Source organism: Oncorhynchus nerka, linkage group LG17 (genome assembly GCF_034236695.1).
Source record: "Oncorhynchus nerka isolate Pitt River linkage group LG17, Oner_Uvic_2.0, whole genome shotgun sequence".
In the NCBI taxonomy this organism is placed as follows: domain Eukaryota; kingdom Metazoa; phylum Chordata; class Actinopteri; order Salmoniformes; family Salmonidae; genus Oncorhynchus; species Oncorhynchus nerka.
Window position 1 is genome coordinate 34,670,525 of NC_088412.1, and position 25,778 is coordinate 34,696,302.

Sequence of the window (25,778 nt, forward strand, 5' to 3'; positions counted from 1 at the left end):
CCTATCAGACACGAAACCGGCAGCCAGCCTCTCTCCCATTCCTTATAAAAGCAGACACAGTGCAGGACTCCGCTAGATCTGGACAGAGGGTTACTCTTTCAAGGTACAATGAGACTTTTCACTCTCAAGTAACTGTTGTACATAGATTATATACATTCTAATGGAATAGAAATGAACTGAGTTGGGATGTTTTTTCTTCTCTCCTTTCTGTCTGATATGCTACTGCTCAGGTTGAAACAGAGGACACCTGTGAAGATGACTCCATCAGTTTTCTTTGCTCTTCTGCTGGCTTGTGCTCTCCCATTCAATTCTGCTCAGTGTGAGTATTTGTAATCACTGCGTATGTAAATTGCTTTGATTCAGCTCCTTATGTGTGTGTTTCTGGGTTTTATTCTAAATTGTTTTAATGTCAGTTAGAGATAAGGATGCATGTTGTCACTCTCTTGATTTAAATTACCATGAGTGTACTGAACTCCTTTCCGGGAAGGTAAAACAGATTGTGTGTACTGCTTGCCCACTCCCTGATTTCTATTGACTTATTAACAAATTATTAACTAGAGACGGAAAAAGTGTATTCTGGCTCTATAATGTATGATTCAGCCATTATCTTGTCAGTGTTACAAGTAGTGCTGAGCAATTAACTGAAAAGTCTGTCATTTTTAAACAACTAATTGACGACATCGGTTAAATTATTTGAATTCCATTGAAAGATTTTTTTTATTTTTTTTATTTTACCAGGCAAGTTAGTTAAGAACAAATTCTTATTTTCAATGACAGCCTAGGAACAGTGGATTAACTGCCTGTTCAGGGGCAGAACAACAGATTTGTACCTTGTCAGCTCAGGGATTTGAACTTGCAACCTTCCGGTTACTAGTACAATGCTCTAACCACTAGGCTACCCTGAGCTTGATGTGTAGTGAACTTGATGTGACTATCAATCAGCTTCTTGATATACTAAACCTGTCAGGTAGATGGGTTATCTTGGCAAAGGAGAAATGCTCACTAACAGGGATGTAAACAAATTTGTGCACAAAATTTGAGAGAAATTAGCTTTTTTGTGTGTATGGAACATTTCTGGGATATTTTATTTCAGCTCATGAAACATGGGACCAACACTTTATATGTTGCTTTTATATTGTTGTTCAGTGTAGTTTAGCGCAGGAAACGTGGTAATTACCTACAGTGACCATAATCCATTGCGCGTCCCGCTTAATCTTGTCTGGTCTGTGCTGAGCAAGGGATAGAAAGCAGTTGCTTCGCAAGCCTGAAGAATACATGATTTAGTGATTGATAGTTGGTATTCAGTGGTCATAAAAGTATGTCTTATTTACTTTGAAGAACTACTTCAATTGCATGTACTTCAGCTCTGTATGAGACAATGACTTGGAATTAAATAATAAAGTCATCAAATAAAACAAATATTTTATTAAAGTAATGTGAGTAAATTATTGTTAATAAGTGATAAACAGTAATGGGTAGTCACCACCATCATGGGACGTTTGTTTGTTTTACTCTGTGTTGTTACATCATTCAACCCACATAATGCAGAGTACATTTAATATTTTAAAAAATATATAAAGAAATTGAAACCGAAACTGAACCGACCTCATAAAGCACTAATCGCTCAGCACTAGTGACAAGTTCTGTGACAAATGTGACAAGGCCTTATTGTTGGAATGATATTGATACTGCTGTCATAGCTGGTGACTTGTGACATATCTCCATGACTGTGTGTGTGCTGGGCCAAGGTCAAGGTTTCCCAAACTCGGTCATGCCCCCCGGGAGCATGTTTTGGATTTTGCCCTAGCACTACACAGCTGATTCAAATAATCAAAGATGAATAATGAGTTGGTCATTTGAATCAGCTGTGTAGCGCTACGGCAAAACAAAAAGAACGTGTATCCAAGGAAAGGACAGAGTTTTGGAAACCGTGTGCTAGGCTACTGAATGACACAAAATATACATGATGTTGTTGTCTTTTCTGTATAGCAAGCTGCAATGGGCAATGTGGAGGAGAGTATAACAGGGGTTACATGTGCCAGTGTGATTATGACTGTCTCACTCACGAGGAGTGCTGTATTGACTACGAATCCCAGTGCACCACCAGTAAGGACTTTTCTTATCTATTCACTGTATTAGTGGTGTCCGAGTTTCCCAAACTGGGTCTTGGGCACCCCAAGGGATGAATGTTTAGGTTTTTGCCCTAGCACTACACAGCTCATTCAAACAACCAAAGCGTGATGATGAGCTGCTTATTTGAATCAGCTGTGTAGTGCTATGGAAAAAGCCAAAATGTGCACCCCTTGGGGTCTGCAGTACCGAGTTTGGGAAAACCCTGTATTATCACAAATGATCCATGAGAGTGCTTGACATGTCATTTGTTCAGATGATAAAGATCCACATGTACATGCAGGTATTATGTATGTGTTATAATAGCACAACCAGGACTGGTGTGATAATGGATGTACTGTATGTCTGGGTACCAGGTGACTCGTGTAAAGGGCGGTGTGGTGAATCCTTTAAGAGGGGAAGGCTGTGCGACTGTGATCCTGACTGTGCACGGTACAAAAAGTGTTGCCCAGACTACAACAGCCAGTGTGCCATAGAAGGTTAGTAAAATGTCCAAGACACCTAAAATAGTCTTGTGAAGTAAAGCACACCGTTGTCTCATTTTGAGGCACATTCCAATTATAAAAGTGAGGGGGGACAAAAATGCAATACATGTCCCCCCCATCCCCAGTCAAAGTTGCGCCTTTGATTTCATGTATGAAATAATATGTATGACATTAAGTAATGTATGAAATAATGTCTGGTACATGATAGTATGACATATGACAATAAAGATAGGCATGCTGGCAATATGCATTCAGTGCATTCAGAAAGTATTCAGAACCCTTCTCTTTGTCCACATTTTGGATTAAATAGAAAATGTCAATCTACTCACAATAACCCATAATGAAAAAGCGAAAACAGTTTTTTTTTTATGTATACAGGCTCGAGACACTTTGGGTATGATGCTACAAGCTTGAAATACCTTATTTACATAAGTATTCAGACCCTTTGCTGTGAGACTTCGAAATTGAGCTCAGGTGCATCCTGTTTCCATTGATCACCCTTGAGATGTTTCTACAACTTGATTGGAGTCCACCTGTGGTCAATTCAACTGATTGGACATGATTTGGAAAGGCACACACCTGTCTACGTAAGGTTCCACCGTTGACAGTGCATGTCAGAGCAAAAAAAACAAGCCATTAGGTTGAAGGAATTGTTCGTAGAGCCCCGAGACAGGATTATGTTGAGACACAGATCTGGGAAAGGGTACCAAAAAATGTCTGCAGCATTGAAGATCCCTAAGAACACAATGAACTCCATCATTCTTAAATGGAAAAAGTTTGAAATCACCAAGACTCTTCCTAGAGATGGCCGCACGGCCAAACTGAGCAATCAGGGGAGAAAAGCCTTGGTCAGGGAGGTGACCAAGAATCCGATGGTCACTCTGACAGAGCTCCAGAGTTCCTCTGTGGAGATGGGAGAACCTTCCAGAAGGACAACCATCTCTGCATCACTCCACCAATCAGGCCTTTAGGTTAGTGTTGCCAGACGGAAGCCACTCCCCAGTAAAAGGCACATGACAACCCGCTTGGAGTTTGCTAAAAGGCACCTAAAGACTCTCAGACCATGAGAAACTAGATTCTGGTCTAATGAAACCAAGATTGAACACTTTGGCCTGAATGCCAACGTGACGTCTGGAGGGAACCTGGTACCATCCCTACAGTGAAGCATGATGGTGGCAGCATCATGTGGAGATGTTGGGAGACTAGTCAGGATCGAGGGAAATATGAATGGAGCAAAGTACAGAGAGATCCTTGATGAAAACCTCCTCCAGAGTGCTCAGGAACTCAGACTGGGGCGAAGGTTCACCTTCCAACAGGACAACGACCCTAACCACACAGCCAAGACAACTCAGGAGTGGCTTCGTGTCTGAATGTCCTTGAATGGCCCAGCCAGAGCCTGGACTTGAACCCGATCCAACATCTCTGGAGAGACCTGAAAATATCTATGCAGCAATGCTCCCAGTCCAACCTGACAGAGTTTGAGAGGATCTGCAGAGAAGAATGGGATAAACTCCCAAAATACAGGTGTTCCAAGCTGGTAGCGTCATACTCAAGAAGACTCAAGGCTGTAATTGCTGCCAAAGGTGCTTCAACAAAGTACCTTGTAAAGGGTCTGAATACTTATGTAAATGTGATATTTCAGGTTTTTTATTTCTAAAATTTCTAAAATCCTGTTTTTGCTTTGTCATTTTGGGGTATTGTGTGTAGATTGATGAGGGAAAAAAACAATTGAATCAATTTTAGGATAAGGCTGGAACAAAATGTGGAAAAAGTAAAGTGGTCTGAAAGCATCCCGAAGACACTGTAAATAGGCATGTTAATGTTAAACTCATATAGTAGCCTGCATCAGTTTGTTTGGACTATTTTCTCTTTTAATAATTATTACAGACACCAAAAAAAACAGGCAGCACAACAACACTGAAGACTAGCTCATGCAATAACATAAATGATGACTAATCAAAAAGTATAGGCATGCAGTATATTCATATAAATATGCATGTTAAAATGCAGAAGCCCGTCAGTTCATCTCAACTATTTTCTGTTTTAGTTCAAGACCAGCCAGTACAACAACACCGATGACTAGCTCATGCGATAACGTAATCGATAACAAACCAAAAGGTATATTTCATAAAGCAATAGTTATTATAAACAATAGATTTTAGTTGTTGATAATTATTGTAGGAAAGGTAGTTGTTTTTGGATACTCTTTACTCATTTAGTACTTGATTGACACACCAGAGCCAGAACCAGAGCCTCCCCAGATCCAACCAACTGATGAGCCAGAGATGACTCCCAATCCACAGGAGGAACTAAGTGAAGGTCAGTACTTTCAGAACAACCTTACTGAGGAGATGGACAACCAACACTTCAGTCTTAATAAGAATGAAAATGTATTATTCACCAGTATTCACTCAGCCCAACATCTTCCAACACCAAAGTCAAAACACTCCCTGTAATAATAGTGTAATATTGTCTAACAAAAAATACAGATATTTTGAACTTTTCTTGACCAACAAAGCACTTGGTAGAGAGTGTGACTCCCAGATGTTTTGGATAGCCTGTCACACTGCTGCAGTTCTCTCTGGCTGTGACTTGAGCTGGAGCCTGGAGGCCAAGTCTCCCCAGATGTGTCACGGCCCTACCGGCCAAGAGAAACAAAGGGAAATAATGTCATTATACACTGAACCAAAATATAAATGCTACATGCAACAATTTCAAAGAGTTAACGTTCATATAAGGAAATCAATTGAAATAAATTCATTAGGTCCTAATCTATGGATTTCACGTGACTGAGAATACAGATTGCATCTGTTGGTCACAGATACTTTAAAAAATGTTGGGACATGGATCAGAAAACCAGTCAGTATCTGCTGTGACCACCATTTGCCTCATGCAGCGTGACACATCTCCTTCGCATAGGGTTGATTAGGCTGTTGATTGTGGCCTGTGGAATGTTGTCCCACTCCTTTTCAATGGTGGTGCGAAATTGCTTGATGTTGGCGGAAACTGGAACACGCTGTCGTACCCGTCGATCCAGAGCCTACTCAATGGGTGACATGTCTGGTGAGTTTGCAGGCCATGGAAGAACTGGGACATTTTCAGCTTCCAGAAATTGTGTACAGATCCTTGTGACATGGGGCCGTGTATTATCATACTGAAACTTGAGGTGTTGGCACGACAGTGGGCCTCAGGATCCCATTACTGTATCTCGATAAAATGCAATTGTGTTCTTTGTCCATAGTTTATCTGGTGGACTGTTTGGTTTAAGACATGCCAGGATTAACTAGAACAACAGGAACACTTACTTGTGTAATAAATAGAGTTGTGTAATAATTACATATGTCCCATATAACTCAACCCCAGGGAATAAATCAAAGTTATTTAAAAAACTATTCCATTAATTTCCAGATTTGTCAGACGACCAGCCTATGCCATTGTTCACCCCAGAACCAGAACTCCAGGATGAACAGGAAGATGGTGATAGAAACATTAAGATATTTTCTCAACATAGCTACTCATATGTACATTTTAATGATTCAAAATGTGCATACATTTTGCCATTATTCCCTTCCACAGATGTGAAGGGTGAGACCTGGCCAGATCTTCCTGTTCCCTCTCCTGATACTGGGTCAGAGGATCCAGAGGCAAGCCCTTACCCAGAGGACCCTGAAGCTGGTCTGGTGGATCCAGAGGCGACCGCTAACCCAGATGACCCTGAAGAAACCCCTGCCTCAGAGAGCACCGGCGGGTCAGAGTTCTCACCAACTGAGACAGCCTCTTCAGACCCCTTAGACCCCACGCTTAACACTAACCCCCAACCCACAGATACAGAGGATGACCCTGAGAAAGAGGCCATTTTAAAGGGGGACTACACACCCTTCCCTGAGGAATTGGATACAGAAGCAACACCAGGCTCGGAAGGAACCCCACCAGCAGCCAACCCCAACCCCTCTACTGCCGAACCAGCCAATGAGACCCCCGCTGAGACAACAGGTAACGAATTCAATTCGATCTTTATTGTCACAACAGGGAAATTCATTGTACAGTTAGGAGCTTACAGTTTATATGTATAGCATTATATATTGGCACAGTACGGGAAATGATAGCCAAGCCATCTCTCACATACCAACATTTGAGAGATAGTCCTATCTCACTGTTCCTAGAAATTGTATTGGATAAGATGTTTCACAATTATTTTGAGTCATCTGGATTCAAATCTGACACTGACACAAATCTCATGTGTTTCAGACTCCAGTGATCCTGAGGGACAGCCTTATTCCAGCAGCAGCCCATCTGCAGCCGACCCAACTCTCCCTAGGTCCACCTCTGAGCCCACCCCCGCCTCCCCAGTTGCCCCTCAGTCCTCTGACCAGGCTTCCCCGAGCTCAGAGCCCCAGCCCGGGCCTACTCCTGCAGAGGACACCCCTGAACTCCTACCTGAAGGACAGAGTGAATTAGACCCTGAAGGTCAGGAGGCAGAATCTAAGAACACAGTGCCAGATGAATCTGAACCCACACCCTCGAACCTACAGGATCCCAATGTGGCCTCCGAGGCACCAGCATCTGAGAGTGGTCCCGAGTCCAAACCTGGTAGAGGGGCCACCCCAAATAATTTTAATGACAACAGTGTCCCCCAGACTGGAGATCTGGCTACGCGTCTCACAATAGACCCAGCGGGACAAGAGGAAGGAGATGAGGCAGCACCAGAGGAGACCACAAGCAACTCCATGAAGCTCAGTCCCGCCCCCACTCCCGCCCCCACTCCCGTCCCCGTCCCCGTCCCCATCCCCACCACCAAACCAACCCAAAACAAACTCACTGAGAAAATCAAGCCTAGTAAACCCACAGAGAAACCTAAGCCCAAATCCACCCAGCCAAACACCCTCACGGATATCAACCAAGCTCTGGGCACAGACAACTCCAGGGACTACCAAGCAGGTAAGCTTAGACCTTGCTTTGCCTTACTTTAATACCATTGCAAAGAAACTCAGTCAATGTTGTAGAGCACTTATTACTAATGGTAAAAGCTATTACTGGGTAGATTCGCCAGCCCTACTTTTCTCATAGGTGGCACTGAGATGTATTACTTCTCTTGGATGAAAAGAGCTTCCTCCTGTCAAGTGTAGCTGCACTATATTAACTGTCAAAGGTGACCGTTTTCCCAGAGCCTAACAAGTCAGTCCAGCAATTTCTGTGGCTTGGGAAAAAAATACTCCTTCACAGAGCAAACAGAAAAAGAATTGACATTAAGTTGTGTGTGCTGTTCAGTAAAAGTTCTTGGGAGAAACACATTAGCCAGTTGACACATGGTCAGACACATGAAATTGTTCTGATTCACTTAACACATTCTCCATGTTGTTTTTCTTATTAGTCCTCACATGTGGCTCCTTTTAAACGTGGCTTTTTCCTCCAGATGAACACAACGACACCAACATCTGCAGCGGTCGTCCTGTTGGTGCAGTCACTACGCTGAGGAACGGGACCGTGGTGGTTTTCAGAGGTCAGTGCCAGACCAAATTTTTGTCACACACGCCGAATAGAACCGGTGTAGACCTTACCGTGAAATGCTTACTTACAAGACCTTAACCAACAATGTAGCTTTAAGAAAAATAAGAGTTATTTACTAAATTAACTAAAGTAAAAATATATAAATATAAAAATAACAATAACAATAACTAGCCTATATACAGGGGGTACCTGTACCGAGTCAATGTGCTGGGCTACAGGTTAGTCGAGGTAATTGAGGGAATATGTACAGTAATAGTCAAAAGTCTGGACACACCTACTCATTCAAGGGTTTTTCTTTATTTGTACTATTTTCTACATTGAAGAATAATATTGAAGACATCAAAACTATGAAATAACACATATGGAATCAGGTAGTAACCAGAAAAGTGTAGCCACCATTTGCCTTGATGACAGCTTTGCACACTTTTTACATTCTCTCAACCAGCTTCATGAGGTAGTCACCTGGAATGCGTTTCAATTAACATGTGTGCCTTGTTAAGAGTTCATTTGTGGAATTTCTTTCCTTCTAAATCAGTTTGATCCCATCAGTTGTGTTGTGTACCAATCCATTTCATTAGACTCCTTGTCGTGCCAAACTGCCTGGCCCTTTTCAGGTTAAAAACGTAGACTGTAGTTCAGACTTAAAACACTAAAATGACAAGAGTAACGTAAATGTGTTTATCAACAATATAGTTTATATTCAAAACCGGGATTTCTGTATTTTATTTTTTTAAATATGGTACACAAAAGATACAGAGGCCCTATTTGGTAAAAGACCAAGTCCATAGTATGGCAAGAACAGCTCAAATAAGCAAAGAAAAACGACAGTCCAAATTACTTTAAGACATGAAGGTCAGTCAATTCGATACATTTCAAGAACTTTTCAAGTTTCTTCAAGTGCAGTCGCAAAAACCATCAAGCACTACAATGAAACTGGATCTCATGAGGACCGCCACAGGAAAAGAGGCCAAGAGTTACCTCTGCTACAGAAGATAAGTTCATTAGAGTTAACTGCACCCAAGATTGCAGCCCAAATAAATGCTTCACAGAGTTTAACTAACAGACACATCTCAACATCAACTGTTCAGAAGAGGCTGCGTGAATCAGGCCTTCATGGTCGAATTCATGCAAAGAAACCACTACTAAAGGACCAATAATAATAAGAGACTTGCTAGGGCCAAGAAACAAGAGCAATGGACATTAGACCGGTGGAAATCTGATGTGTCCAATGTGAGAGTTCTGATGCCAATCACTGTGTCTTTGTGAGACGCATAGTAGGAAATTGGATGTTCTCCAGATGTGTAGTTCCCACCGTGAAGCATGGAGGAGGAGATGTGATGGTGTAGGGCTGCTTTGCTGGTGACACTGTCAGTGATTTATTTTGAAGGCACACTTAACCAGGATGGCTACCATAGCATTTTGCAGCGATACGCCATCCCATCTGGTTTGCGCTTAGTGGGACTATCATTTGTTTTCAACAGGACAATATCCCAACACCTCTCCAGGCTTTGTAAGGGCTATTTAACCAAGAAGGAGAACAGCCAACAACTGCTCAGCATATGTGGGAACTCCTTCAAGACTGTTGGAAAAGCATTCCATGCGAAACTGTTTGAGAGAATGCCAAAAGTCTGCAAAGCTGTCATCAAGGTAAATGGTGGCTACTTTGAAGAATCTCAAATATAAAATATATTTTGATTTGTTCCAGACTTTTTTGGTTACTACATGATTCGATATGTGTTATTTTATAGTTTTGATGTCTTCACTATTATTCTACAATGTAGAAAATAGTAAAAAATAAAGGAAAACCCTTGAATGAGTAGGTGTGTCCAAACCTTTGACTGGTACTGGACATGTAGGTAGAGGTAAAGTGAATGTGCATAGATAATAAACAGCGAGATTTGATTAGCTGTTCAGGAGTCTTATGGCTTGGGAGTAGAAGCTGTTAAGAAGCCTTTTGGACCTAGACTTGGCACACTGGTACCGCTTGCTGTGCGGTAGCAGAGAGAACAGTCAATGACTAGCGTGGCTGGAGTCTTTGGAAATGTTCAGGCCCTTTTCTGACACCGTCTGGTATAGAGGTCCTGGATGGCAGGAAACTTAGCCCCAGTGATGTAGTGGGCTGTATGCACTACCCTCTGTAGCGTCTTGCAGATGGGGTCCAAGCAGTTGCCATACCAGGCGGTGATGGAACCAGGATGCTCTCGATGGTGCAACTGTAAAACATTTTTGAGGATCTGAGGACCCATGCCAGTCTTTTCAGTCTCCTGAGGGGGAATAGGCGTTGTCGTCCCCTCTTCACAACTGTCTTGGTGTGTTTGGACCATGATAGTTTGTTTGTGATGTGCACGCCAAGGAACTTGAAGCTCTCAACCTACTCCACTACAGCCCCGTCGATGAGAATGGGGGCGTGCTCGGTCCTCCTTTTCCTGTAGGCCACGATCATCTCCTTTGTTTTGATCACATTGAAGGAGAGGTTGTTGTCCTGGCACCACACTGCCAGGTGTGAGAGCAAAATTGCGAGATAATTATTATAATAATAATAATTATAATACCTTTATTGCATCAAATGATTGTTTTATGAAACATAATAAGGGTTTGTTAGAACGCTCATCTCTGTGTGTTCTACTGAGGATGGGCCTCTGGAAGATTTATGATGTCTTTGGTGATACCGCATTCCAGAGCATGAGTTAATGTTTCTGTTCTATATCAGGGAGAGATGGTATCAGGGAGAGATGGCTCCAGTATGGGGTTGGGGGGCCAGGCTCATCTCTATACAATGAGTTATCATGTTTTTACAGCAGATACTGTCTGCTGTGAATTATAAGTATCTTTCATACAAAGCTTAACCTTGTGACCCATTCCATGCATCTTTTGTGTGTCATGTAAACTGAAAGAGATTGGCTCCATCAGTGATCACCTCCAGGGGTGAATACCGACCAGCTCCATTACTGCAGTAATTAAATAATAACGTTTGATTGTTTTGAAGAAATCTTAAAAGTCTCTCCTTTTGATTACAATCAATTCCACCACACAGGTCTCTGACCTCCTCCCTATAGGCTGTCTCATTGTAGGTGATCAGGGCCTACCACCGTTGTGTCTTCTGCAAACTTAATAATAGTGTTGGAGTCGTGTTTGGCCACGCAGTCATGGGTGAACAGGGAGTACAGGAGGGGACTAAGCACACACCTCTGAGGGGCCCCCATGTTGAGGATCAGCGTGTTGCCTACCCTTACCACCTGGGGACAGCCCGTCAGGAAGTCCAGGATCCAGTTGCAGAGGGAGGTGTTTAGTCCTAGGGTCCATAGCTTAGTGATGAGCTTTGATGGCACTATGGTGTTGAATGCTGAGCTGTAGTCAATGAACAGCATTCTCACGTAGGTGTTCCTTTTGTACACGTGGTAAAGGGCAGTGTGGTGTGCAGTAGAGATTGTGTCATCTGTGAATCTGTTGGGGCGGTATGCAAATTGGAGTGTGTCTAGGTTTCTGGGATAATGGTGTTGATGTGAGCCATGACCAGCCTTTCTAAGCACTTCATGGCTACAGCTGTGAGTGCTATGGGTCGGTAGTCATTTATGTAGGTTACTTTAGTGTTATTGGGCACAGGGACTATGGTGATCTGCTTGAACATGTTGGTATTACAGACTCGGTCAGGGACAGGTTGAAAATGTCAGTAAAGACACTTGCCAGTAGGTCAGCGCGTGCTCTGAGTACACGTCCTGGTTATCCATCTGGTCCTGCAGCCTTGTGAATGTTGACCTGTTTAAAGGTCTTACTCACATCGGCTACAGAGAGCGTGAACGGCTTGGTGTAGATAATTAAGTCTATGTGCCAAACACACCAGATGTTGGGTTTTTCCCTCTCAGACGGCACCCTGAATATTCAATGATGCAAAGAAATTGTGAGTAGACTGTCCTTCAGCTCTTATTTGCTTTCTATAGATGTGACATTTTGATTGTTTTTCAACCCAAGAGAATGTTCTAAATTGAGACATGAGGGTATAGAGAGTTAACTAAAGTTTATTAAAACAACACCATGTATTAAATTGACCAGGAAATGTTGAATCTGGACCTTGAAACCAGTTCCATAGCACTGATGAGTTCCACTCTTCCCCTCTAATGAAGGACTGATTTAGACCTGGGACACCAGGTTGGTGCAATTCATTATCAGGTATAACAGATAACTAGCATTACCCCAGACCTCCAGGCTCACAATTTAATGCCCCTAATATAGACTATAGAGCAGGGGTATTCAACTTTTACCCTACAAGATCTGAAGCGAGCCTGCTGGTTTTCTGTTGTACCTGATAATTAATTGCACACACCTGGTGTCCCAGGTCTAAATCAGTCCCTGATTAGAGGGGAGCAATGGAAAAAAATGCAATGGATCTGGCTTTGCGGTCCAGAGTTGAGTTTGAAGGCTATAGAGGATACATTGAGGATGAAAAGTGATTGAAGACAAGATGCAGATGCAAGTAATAGTGTTGCTTCCCTTGTAGGACACTATTTCTGGGTCATGGATAGTAACAGGATGGCTGGACCTGCCCATCGGATAACAGACGTGTGGGGAGTCCCTTCTCCCATTGACACTGTCTTCACCCGCTGCAACTGCCAGGGCAAGACATACTTCTTCAAGGTACAGTACACCTTGTGACTATCCTAAGGCTATTGTGTGCTATAAGACTTCTATACTACATTAAGTGGAGGTGACACACAGAACAAAACAAATATATATATTCATGTGTGTGCTGTCCCCTCCGCAGGGTGCTAACTACTGGAGGTTTGAGAACAGCATGATGGACATGGGCTTCCCCAAGCTGATCAGTGTGGGCTTCAATGGGCTGCGAGGTCAGATTACGGCTGCCCTGTCTGTGCCTGAGTACCGCAAGAGGAAAGAGTCTGTCTACTTCTTCAAGGGAGGTGACTGATCTCTATAGCCAAACTACTTCATTGGAGGCTGCTGTGGGGAGGGCGGCTCATAATAATGTCTGGAACGGAGCAAATGGAATGGCATCAAACACATGGAAACCATGTGTTTGGTGTATTTGATACCATTCCACTGATTCCACTCCAGCCATTACCACAAGCCCGTCCTTCCCAATTAAGGTGCCACCAACCTCCTTTGCACTACTTACACACTACTAGCCCATTATGTAAGGGATAATCAATGAGGGACTATGCGTTCTATGGAAAATAAAGAGCAACGTGAAAGGTGTGTTAGCGGAGTGGGACTAACCTTCCACGAACTTGCATTATTTTCCAGAGAACGCATACAGCTCCGAGTTGATTATCCCTTTCATACCAAGGCTATAATTAGGCAATAAGGCCGAGGGGTTGTGGTATATGGACAATATGCCATGGCTAAGGACTGTTCTTAAGCACAGTGCAACGTAGGGTGCCTGGATAGTCGTGATATATTGGCCATATACCACAAACCCCAAGGTGCCTTAATGCTATTATAAACTGGTTACCATAGTAATTAGAACAGTAAAATCAAATGTATTTATATAGACCTTCTTACATCAGCTGATATATCAAAGTGCTGTACAGAAACCCAGCCTAAAACCCCAAACAGCAAGCAATGCAGGTGTAGAAGCACAGTGGCTAGGAAAAACTCCCTAGAAAGGCCAAAACCTAGGAAGAAACCTAGAGAGGAACCAGGCTTTGAGGGGTGGCCAGTCCTCTTCTGGCTGTGCCGGGTGGAGATTATAACAGAACATGGCCAAGATGTTCAAATGTTCATAAATGACCAGCATGGTCAAATAATAATAATCACAATAGTTGTCAAGGGTGCAACAAGTCAGCACCTCCTGCTGTCTCTAGAGAGTTAAAAACAGTAGCTCTGGGACAGGTAGCACGTCCGGTGAACAGGTCAGGGTTTCATAGCCGCAGGCAGAACAGTTGAAACTGGAGTAGCAGCACGGCCAGGTGGATTGGGGACAGCAAGGAATCATCATGCCAGGTAGTCCTGAGGCATGGTTCTAGGGCTCAGGTCCTCCGAGAGAGAGAAAGAGAGATTTAGAGAGAGCATACTTAAATTCACACAGGACATCGGATAGGACAGGAGAAATACTCCAGATATAACAGACTGACCCTAGCCCCCCGACACATAAACTACTGCAGCATAAATACTGGAGGCTGAGACAGGAGGGGTCAGGAGACAATGTGGCCCCATCCGATGAGACCCCCGGACAGGGCCAAACAGGCAGGACATAACCCCACCCACTTTGCCAAAGCACAGCCCCCACAGCACTAGAGGGATATCTTCAACCACCAACTTACCATTCTGAGACAAGGCCGAGTATAGCCCACAAAGATCTCCGCCACGACACAACCCAAGGGGGAGGCCAACCCAGATAAAATAAATGTTTTGTAAAACCCGTGGTATATGGTCTGCTATGCCACGGCTGTCAGCCAGTCAGAATTCAGGACTCAAACCACCCAGTTTATAATTTAACACATATGCTGCTAGAAATGTGTTCATTTGGCGGTAGAAGTGTGTTCAACTATGGTAGTTTATAATATGAATAAGGCACCTCGGGGGTTTGTGGTATATGACCAATATACCATGGCTAACGGCTGAATCCAGGCACTCCGGTTGCGTCGTGAAAAAGAACAGCCCTTAGCCGTGGTTTATTGGCTATATACCACACCCCCTCAGACCTTATTGCTTAATTATACCATTACAATGTTTCTCATTGGCTTGAAGGGCATGCTAAATCGAATCAAATCAAATCAAATGTTATTTGTCACATACACATGGTTAGCAGATGTTAGTGCGAGTGTAGCAAAATGCTTGTGCTTCTAGTTCCGACAATGCAGTAATAACCAACAAGTAATCTAGCTAACAATTCCAAAACTACTACCTTATACACACAAGTGTAAGGGGATAAAGAATATGTACATAAGATATATGAATGAGTGATGGTACAGAGCGGCATAGGCAAGATACAGTAGATGGTATTGAGTGCAGTATATACATATGAGATGAGTATGTAAACAAAGTGGCATAGTTAAAGTGGCTAGTGATACATGTATTACATAAGGATGCAGTAGATGATATAGAGTACAGTATATACGTATACATATGAGATTAATAATGTAGGGTATGTAAACATTATATTAGGTAGCATTGTTTAAAGTGGCTAGTGATATATTTTACATACTTTCCCATTTACATACTTTCCCATCAAAATCCCATTATTAAAGTGGCTGGAGTTGAGTCAGTGTGTTGGCAGCAGCCACTCAATGTTAGTGGTGGCTGTTTAACAGTCTGATGGCCTTGAGATAGAAGCTAGAAGATAGAAGCTGTTTTTCAGTCTCTCGGTCCCAGCTTTGATGCACCTGTACTGACCTCGCCTTCTGGATGATAGCGGGGTGAACAGGCAGTGGCTCGGGTGGTTGTTGTCCTTGATGATCTTTATGGCCTTCCTGTGACATCGGGTGGTGTAGGTGTCCTGGAGGGCAGGTAGTTTGCCCCCGGGGATGCGTTGTGCAGGCCTCACTACCCTCTGGAGAGCCTTACGGTTGTGGGCGGAGCAGTTGCCGTACCAGGCAGTGATACAGCCCGACAGGATGCTCTCGATTGTGCATCTGTAGAAGTTTGTGAGTGCTTTTGGTGACAAGCCAAATTTCTTCAGCCTCCTGAGGTTGAAGAGGCGCTGCTGCGCCTTCTTCACGATGCTGTCTGTGTGGGTGGACCAATTCAGTTTGTCTGTGATGTGTACGCCGAGGAACTTAAAACTTACTACCCTCTTCACTACTGTTCCATCGATGTGGATAGGGGGGTGTTCCATCTGCTGTTTCCTGAAGTCCACAATCATCTCCTTAGTTTTGTTGACGTTGAGTGTGAGGTTATTTTCCTGACACCACACTCCGAGGGCCCTCGCCTCCTCCCTGTAGGCCGTCTCGTCGTTGTTGGTAATCAAGCCTACCACTGTTGTGTCGTCCACAAACTTGATGATTGAGTTGGAGGCGTGCGTGGCCACGCAGTCGTGGGTGAACAGGGAGTACAGGAGAGGGCTCAGAACGCACCCTTGTGGGTCCCCAGTGTTGAGGATCAGCGGGGTGGAGATGTTGTTGCCTACCCTCACCACCTGGGGGCGGCCCGTCAGGAAGTCCAGTACCCAGTTGCACAGGGCGGGGTCGAGACCCAGGGTCTCGAGCTTGATGACGAGCTTGGAGGGCACTATGGTGTTAAATGCCGAGTCGATGAACAGCATTCTCACATAGGTATTCCTCTTGCCCAGATGGGTTAGGGCAGTGTGCAGTGTGGTTGAGATTGCATCGTCTGTGGACCTATTTGGGCGGTAAGCAAATTGGAGTGGGTCTAGGGTGTCAGGTAGGGTGGAGGTGATATGGTCCTTGACTAGTCTCTCAAAGCACTTCATGATGACGGAAGTGAGTGCTACGGGGCGGTAGTCGTTTAGCTCAGCTACCTTAGCTTTCTTGGGAACAGGAACAATGGTGGCCCTCTTGAAGCATGTGGGAACAACAGACTGGGATAGGGATTGATTGAATATGTCCGTAAACACACCATAGAGCATGCATTATTTCTGTATCGCGCACGGTATATCAGACCGGTAGAATTCAATGTTCTATTTTGAGCTGCTTTTGAAAGCAAAAGTCAAATTGAAAACATTATTAGCATTGTTGAATTCGATGTTTGTTTGGTTACCTAGTCAACCTCTGTAGCTATCTAGTAAACTTGCTAGTAGCTACTTCAGTGGATGTTGAACACATTTATACATACAAATGAACACATTTCTTGCGGAAAATGTGTTAAATTATAGCCATGGTTTAAAAGGGACAATCAACTCGGGCTTCTATGCTTTCTCTGGAAAAGAATCCAACTCGGTGGAAGGTAAATTCACACCTTCCACATTGTTCATTATTTTCCAGAGAACACATAGCCCATTGTTTATTTAATCGATAAGGCACGAGGGTGTGTGGTTCGCGGAGTGCCTGGACACAGCCCTTAGCCGTGGTATATTGGCCATATACCATGAACCCCTGAGGTGCCTTATTGTTATTATAAACTGGTTACCAACGTAATTAGAGCAGTAAAAATATTTTTTAAATATATTATAAATATAAAAATATTTTTTGTCCTACCCCGCGGTATACGGTCTGCTATACCACGGCTGTCAGCCAATCAGTATTCAGGGCTCGAACCACCCAGTTTTTAATATCCCTTAACCCCTGATATGATAGATACATGAGATTATGTTTTATTGCTAATGCCAGTGATAACAGATTTACTTAGGTATAACATAACATTAACAAGCATGCTCATGCCATCTGTAGTATCCTGAGTTAGCATGTCTGATATCTGTATCATTGTCTATTCAGGTGGCTTGGTGCAGAAGTATTCCTACCAGTCTGGCACCAGCCCAACATGTAACAGGAAGGCCCACAACTCTGTTTATACCGTACACAACCGCATTGCCAGACAAGCAGGTAATGAGCCGCCCACAATTTTGACCTTTTCAGTCCTTTCACTGAACATTTTGTCAGACTGAAGTAGTGGTGAAAACATGAGGAACTGTTCAGGTTTTTAGGTAAGGTTATATTTGAGTTGAGCCACATTTTATCTATAAAGATGACTCACAGAGAGAGAGATGCTGCTCGGAGTGGGAGAGAGATGAAAGAATGAGAAAGAGAGGGAACAAGGTCCACTGTATGTAAACAGGTAATTCAGGGAAAACAAGCAGACCAGATTGTGTGGGTGCAGAATCAGATCGTAGTGTAGTGTCACAACACAATGTTGTTTTTAATGAGTCACTAAAAGTAAACGGGACAGACTGCAATGACGCACGATTCGGTCCATGAAATTTTACTCCAACAATCAGACTCCTAGACCATGAACTCTCAATTTCAAACATTTCAAACAAAATCAATAATATTGATGATTTGTCAATCTCTAAACTGAACTGTGTCTCTCCTCTCAGTGTCTATGCTGGGACAGGAGATCAACATCCGTCTGACCTGGAGAGGCTTCCCCTCCACCGTGACCTCCGCCGTGTCCATCCCCACCCACAGGAAACCAGAGGGATACAACTACTACCTCCTCTCACGCTGTAAGTATTTAGCCTGATTTTTTAAAATATTTTTATTTATTTTTATAAACAATACAAAACATACACATACAAACGACAGCATCATACAAACATCAACTACATCACACCTGCCCAGACCCGCTAGCACCCCCCCCCCCCCCCCCATCTCCAGCGCCCACATCACTTTATGCAACATGGCCTCAAACTGTACCATTTTGTTTCTCTCCGTAGCCCACACCCTTTACATTTTTTGATAATAAATCACCTGACCTTCCCATTGTGTTAATGATGGCGGATTGGTTGATTTCCAGTTTAAGTATACTTAAAAAAAAAACTAAAAAAAACATTTTAAGATGATTGACTAGAAAAGTATCATCCAACCCATCGGGTATCTCACTGCACCCTCCTATACTACGTCTTGACATATGCAGACAAAAGGATTCAAAGTGCATTTACATTGTAATACTACTGACAGCAAAATGTCGAACTCCACCTATTATTTTGGACTTGCTAACATTCCCAGAAGGCATGGATTATTGAGTCATTATTAGTTTTACACTTCAGACATGACTGCCGTTGTGCTGTAGAATGTGCATTTTGTCTCTTGTATAATACATGCTATACATTTTCATTAACTGTAATCTCGTTAGTTACAGTATGTTCCAACATTCCCTCTATCTTGTGCCAATATCAGTTATTTTTAAATCTTGGTTCCAGTAGTTTACATTTTTTTCTAAGAGATTGTTAGTTGGAAAGGCAAGGTTTTGTATAGCTTACCTATCATATGAATATCCTTTTCTGACTCAAATAGGATTCCCTCAAGATTTTTCTCATCTCCAAAATATTTCAAATCAACTTTTTGTGATAGAAAATGTTTAAGTTGCATATATTTGAAAATATCTACATTGGTCAATCCAAAATTGCTCTTTAAAGCTGTCATGGAAATAAATAAAAAAATCTAATTACTAAGTAATTTACGGTTTCTATGCATTTAGTTTTCCATGTGGACCAATTTATTGTGAATTCTGATAAGCTATCTAAGGATTGTTCCATAAGGATGTGTTTTGAGGGAGTTATATTGGTTCTTGTAGAATACGTTTCATTTTCTCCCATATTGTTATAGTTTTCTTAACTATGAAGTCATTCATGTTCACAGCCTTATCCTTTGAAAATAGACAGGTAAAAAAATTCTGAGGAATTCATCAAATCAAATGTTATTTGTCACATGCGCCAAATACAACAGGTGTAGATTTTACAGTGAAATGCTTACTTACAAGCCTTTAACCAACAATTACATTTTGAGAAAAATAGGAGTTAAGAAAATATTTACTAAATAAAGAAAAAGTTTTAAAAAGTAACATAATAACTAGGGGGCTACCGGTACCGAGTCAATGTGCAGGGGTACAGGTTATTCAAGGTAATATGTACATGTAGGTAGGTGTAAAGTGACTATGCATAGATCAACTTTGAGTAGCAGCAGCGTAAATAAAGGTGGGGGTCAATACAAAACAGTCCGGGTACCCATTTGATGAACTGTTCAGCAGTCTTATGGATTGCGGGTAGAATCTGTTAAGGAGCCTTTTGGACCTAGACTTGGTGCTCCGGTACCGGCATCTTCAAGATGTACCCATCGTTACCATTTATTGCATTTAACTATACTGAACAAAAATATAAATGCAACGACTTTACTGAGTCACAGTTCATGTAAGAAATCAGTCAAATAAAATAAATTCATTAGGCCCTAATCCATGGATTTCACATGACTGGGCAGGGGCACAGCCACGGGTGGGCCTGGAAGGGCATAGGCCCACTCACTGGGGAGCTGGCCCAGCCAATCAGAATACATTTTCCCCCACAAAAAGGCTTTATTAGAGGGAGAAATACTCCTGTTTCATTAGCTGTTCGGGTGGCTGGTCTCAGACGATACCGCAGGTGAAGAAACTGGATGTGGAGATCCTGGGCTGGCGTGGTTACATGTGGTCTGTGGTTGTGAGGCCGGTTGGACGTACTGCCAAATTCTCTAAAACGAGGTTGGAGGCAGCTTAGGTATTACAAATTCTCTGGCAACAGTTCTGGTGGACATTTCTGCAGTCAGCATGCCACTTGCATACTCCCTCAACTTGAGACATCTGTCACATTTGTGTTGTGACAAAACTGCACATTTAAGAGTGGGCTTTTATTGTCCCCAGCACAAGGTATACCTTTGTAATGATCTTGCTGTTTAATCAGCTTCTTGATAAACTCCACCTGTGAGGTGGATGGGTTATCTTGGCAAAGGAGAAATGCTCACTAACAGGGATGTAAACAAATGTGCACATTTGAGAGAAATAAGCTTTTTGTGAGCATGGACAATATCTGTGAACTTTTTATTTCAGCTCATGAAACATTGGATCAACACTCTATAGTTTATATTTTTGTTCAGTGTATATATATCACACGTAAAACCCCTGGGAAGCAATTTGATACAATTCCAAGCCTGGAAGGTTAAAACCACCCTCAATTTTACATCTTCCTTTTTTAAAGTCTCTTTGACTGACTATACTTTTTTAAAGAACATCTTCGGTGGGATAATTGGTATTACTGAAAATAAATACAAAAACTTTGGAAGCCATGCCATTCTGTCATATTTAAAGAGGGGCTGGGTTGGACAGCCCAATGCTGCCACCTACAGCAGGTAACAGCAGGTGTCATCATCCTGATAAATAAGGCCAACATTTTCCCTAAAACCCAGCACATGGACCAATAAGGCCATATTCCAATGTTGAATTGTACCTTGCATGGTGAAAAATACACATTGATATCATTGTATATCTGGTGTTTGTAGATCTAATTCAAGCTATACTATATCATATCCAGACAGGAACAACAATTTAGCAGGTGACCTAAATCATTACATTCAATAAGATCGACAGACGTAGTAATAAACAAGGCAAATTTAGGTAGCCTCCAAATAGGCTGAAAAAAATTCATCTTTACAAATATTTTTCAGGACAACTGGAGATTACTACTCCCAACTACAAAAGACTATTCCTTTTTTTCTCAAAGTAAGAAAAGCTACACAAGAATCGACTACATTAATTTCCAAAAATGCACTCAACAATTTACTGGATTTAAAAAAAATTATGATATAGTGATATCGGATCATTCACTGGTATCATGCTTAATTACATCAGTAGAAGATACACTTAGTGACAGAATTTGGAGAAATGTATTAAATACGTCAACGAAAAAATAAAAACCTTAACCATTACAAATGCAGACAGAGGATAGAGAAAAGCCAACCCCAATTTAATCTGGGATGCCTTTAAAGCGTACATTGGAGGAATGATAATCTAAATTAAAGCTAAATCTGATTTAGAAAATACAATTTAAGAAATGTATCACGATCTTAGAAAAAGCCCATAAAAAAATATTTACAAGGTAAAGAAGAAAATAAAATGTCTGAATGTAAACAGGAATTACGATATTTTACTTTTGGAGAGAGCCAACAATTACAGGTTAATCTCAAATAAAGCATATTACTTAATGGCAAATAAACCTGGTAAATATCTCACAGCTCACAAAACGAAAACATGGTAAACCAGTTATAATTTTAAAAGATACACATTTGGTAATTAGAAATATCGTGATTAATTACCATTTTAAAAGCTCTCTGAAAATCTATATAAATCAGAATTAAACAATTGGATGAATCCTATAGCCGTCTTAGACTCAACAACCCTGAACCAATTATCAGCAGTCAAAAAATAATCACTAAAAACAGAGATCAAAAAATAAATATTAGATACTTTTCAAACATTCACGCTGAGAACAGCACCAGGAATGGATGACTTTCCCATTGACTTATATTCATTATTTTGGGACAAAGTAGTGCCCCTATTTCCACAAATGACAACACATGTCACTCAATCCAGTACTTCCTAGTTCCATGTATCAAACAGATATTTCAGTTATATTAAAGCCAGGAATATCTGGAGTCACCTACTGATTATAGACCCATAAATGTAATAAATTGTAGCAAAATAAGCTTAAGCAATAGAATGGTAAAAGTCTTCCCAGGCTTGATACATATCAAACAGGGTTTATTAAAAATACAAGAACATTTCAGTTTAATACAATGCACAATAAAACAAGCTATAGATTTATCAATAATTGCTGTATGCCAAAAGGGCTTTCTATTAAAACTTTGGAATCTTTCAACTTTCCAGCTGAAATAATACATTTTATAAAAATATATAACAATGTCCCAAAGCAAACATATACACATAATACATTCTGATGCAATGTCTTTAGAAAGTTACACAAGACAGGGATGTCCCCCCCCCCCTCCTCCCCCCCCTCCTGTTTGCACTGACGATTGAACCGCTTGCAGAAAGAATTAGACAGGACCCAAAAGTAAAATGTATTGGTAAACATGAATATAAACTAAACTTATTTGCAGAGAATCTCCTGATATACAGTTGAAGTTGGAAGTTTACATACACCTTAGCCAAATACATTTAAACTCAGTTTTTCACAATTCCTGACAAATCCTAGTAAAAATACAGTCTTAGGTCAGTTAGGATCACCACTTTATTTTAAGAATGTGAAATGTCAGAATAATAGTAGAGAGAATTATTTATTGCAGCCTTTATTTCTTTCATCACATTCCCAGTGGGTCAGAAGTTTACATACACTCACTTAGTATTTGGTAATATTGCTCTTAAATTGTTTAACTTGGGTCAAACGTTTTGGGTAGCCTTCCACAAGCTTCCCACAATAAATTGGGGGAATTTTGTCCCATTCCTCCTAACAGAGCTGGTGTAACGGAGTCAGGTTTGTAGGCCTCCTTGCTCGCACACGCTTTTTCAGTTCTGCCCACAAAAGTTCTATAGGATTGAGTTCAGAGCCTTGTGATGGCCACTCCAATACCTTGACTTTGTTGTCTTTAAGCCATTTTGCCACAACTTTGGAAGTAAGACCATTTTGCGACCAAGCTTTAACTTCCTGGCTGATGTCTTGAGATGTTTCAATATATCCACATAATTTCCCTCCCTCATGGTACCATCTATTTTGTGAAGTGCACCAGTCCATCCTGCAGCAAAGCACCCCCACAACATGATGCTGCCACCCCCATACTTCACGGTTGGGATGGTGTTCTTCGGGTTGCTAGGCGCCCCCTTTTTCCTCCAAACATAACGATGGTCATTATGGCCAAACAGTTATTTTTTTGTTTCATCGGACCAGAGGACATTTCTCAAAAGTATGATCTTTGTCCCCATGTGCAGTTGCAAACCGTAGTCTGGCTTTTTTAATGGCGATATTGGAGCAGTGGCTTCTTCCTTGCTTAGCGGCCTTTAAGGTTATGTCTAGTTTTACAGTGGATATAGATACTTTTGTACCGGTTTCCTCCAACATCTTCACAAGGTCCTTTGCTGTTGTTCTGGGATTGATTTGCACTTTTCACATCAAAGTACTTTTGTCACTGGAGGCAGAACGCGTCTCCTTCCTGAGCGGTATGGCGGCTGTGTGGTCCCCTGGTGTTTATACTTGTGTACTATTGTTTGTACAGATGATCGTAGTACCTTCAGGCGTTTGGAAATTGCTCCCAAGGATGAACCAGACTTGTGGAGGTCTACAATTGTTTTTCTGAGGTCTTGGCTGATTTCTTTGGATTTTCTCATGATGTCAAGCAAAGAGGCACTGAGTTTGAAGGTAGGCCTTGAAATACATCCACAGGTACACCTCCAATTGACTCAAATGATGTCAGAAACTTCATGATGATCAAATGATGATCAGAAACTTCTAAAACCATGACACCATTTTCTGGAATTTTCCCAAGCTGTTTAAAGGCACAGTCAACAAACGTCTGACCCACTGGAATTGTGATACAGTGAATTATAAGTGAAATAATATCTGTAAACAATTGTTGGGAAAATGACTTGTCATGCACAAAGTAGATGTCCTAACTGACTTGCCAAAACTATAGTTGGTTAATAAGACATTTGTGGAGTGGTTGAAAAACGAGTTAATGACTCCAACCTAAGTGCATGTAAACTTCCGACTTCAACTGTACCTGACCAATATTTCTTTTAACTCTTTACGCGGAAAATACCAAAATAATAACTCACGCTCTACAGCCATTAATTGGGCCACAAAAAATAAATACTTAGGATGCTTAATAAGTGACAAATATATAAAATAACTTTATTCCATTACTGAATATGAAAACAGATGTAATTAAATGGAACAATCTTCCCATAAATCTTATAGGTAGCATAGACCTCTACAAAATCATATTTTTGTGGACCAAATCAAAGCCTGTAGTCTTTCTTTGATGATTTAATTCAATGTCACTACTTTAACTTATTCTTTTAAGACTAGTTTGCAGGAAAACCCTGCACTGATCGGTCTGCTGTAAAAATCCATTCCTAGATTATACCTTCGACATGACGGTGTGTGACACCTCTGAGCTCCATATATGTCTGGGTGGGGTGGATCACAAGCTGCATTTAGACCGGCAGCTCAATTTGGATATATATTTTTTTTCCCCTTCCTTGTTTTTTTGACCAATCAGATCAGCTCTGAAAAAGATCTGGTGTGATTAGTCAAAAGAATTGGGCTGTCTGACTAACTGGAGCGAGAGGGAGGGGATGGTGGAGTTAAGATGTTCGGTCTGCTGGCACAGCATGGTTAGATCCTGTCATAGGTTGTCAACAGCAGCTGACCTTCCTAACTCTGAGTAGGGATGTGTTTCTATCCGTCTGGTTATTGTCACTGAAGAAACAAAACATGAGGCTCAGGGTCTGCTGTGGCCAATTAAGAGGCCTTCCACATGCCTCATGGTTGGTAGTTTTCAGTCAGTTATACATTTTGCATGGTTCAAGTCAAAACAAGTAAACTCTGCAATGACATCAAGTGAGCCCATATTTTCCTCACATCACTCTCCCCTCTTGTCTTTCAGCCAAATACTACAACGTCAATATGAGAGATGAACGGCCTTTCATAGCTACTCCTCCCGTGAGCGCCACTCCCCAGAAGAACTCAGCCAAAGACTTTTTAAACTGTCCAAAGGAAGTCTGAGAAAAAACAGCCAGGAATATCAAAAACCAGTTGAGTCACACAAACTTTATTAGTCATAAAAACCAACACCACAATGCTTTTGTAAGCGGAGTCCTTGCTAACTTTAAGTATAAAATAACATGATTAATCATAACAATGAAATGATCTGTGATCATCATGACTAGAACCGATTCTAAAACGCGATATGTCATTTCGATTAATGGTGACCGCGGGTGTTCTCTTTGGAACCATGGTGACCAATCTTGTAGTGCCATGGCGATGATGTCAGGGCAGGAGCTCTGATTGGTTGTTCATCTGGCGAATCTCCTCCCTGTCCCAGTTACACCCCGTGATGGCAACGTCCCTGGTTCCCATCAAAAGACACATACTGATGAGACAACAGTCTGCTTTACCAATGTAAAAACAAATCACATTATATAATATATAATGCAAAGACAATGCTAATATAACAATTTTACATTAAATGTTTTATCTTGTGACTATTAAAATTGCTTTAACATCAACAATGGATGTGGACATGTTTAATATACGTGGTATTA

The 25,778-nt window shown here is 41.7% G+C and overlaps 2 protein-coding genes across 4 annotated transcripts in view; one reads left to right on the top strand and one right to left on the bottom strand.

Annotated features, from left to right (window-relative positions):
• LOC115145153 (proteoglycan 4-like) lies at positions 1–25,745 on the top strand. Of its 3 annotated transcripts, XM_029686471.2 has the most exons (14): positions 24–103; positions 231–319; positions 1,990–2,106; positions 2,487–2,609; positions 4,854–4,934; positions 6,024–6,092; positions 6,192–6,608; positions 6,864–7,553; positions 8,029–8,115; positions 12,619–12,755; positions 12,883–13,039; positions 17,471–17,578; positions 18,070–18,198; positions 25,121–25,745. In XM_029686471.2, exons 2-14 carry the CDS (start codon positions 256–258, stop codon positions 25,237–25,239), a joined length of 2,298 nt encoding a protein of 765 aa, XP_029542331.1. In that variant the 5' UTR covers positions 24–103; positions 231–255; the 3' UTR covers positions 25,240–25,745. The 3 variants fall into 3 exon arrangements, with proteins under 3 accessions (XP_029542332.1, XP_029542331.1, XP_029542333.1); XM_029686472.2 differs by lacking the exon at positions 6,024–6,092 and having other exon boundaries at positions 1–103; XM_029686473.2 differs by lacking the exons at positions 24–103; positions 231–319; positions 1,990–2,106 and adding an exon at positions 4,663–4,733 and having other exon boundaries at positions 2,521–2,609.
• Positions 25,270–25,778, bottom strand: part of LOC115145152 (nucleoprotein TPR-like) — a 38,665-nt gene continuing 38,156 nt past the window's right edge. Inside the window, 1 exon segment of the mRNA XM_065003138.1 lies at positions 25,270–25,582. Within this exon segment, the coding sequence (XP_064859210.1) occupies positions 25,530–25,582 (53 nt within the window). The 3' untranslated portion in view covers positions 25,270–25,529.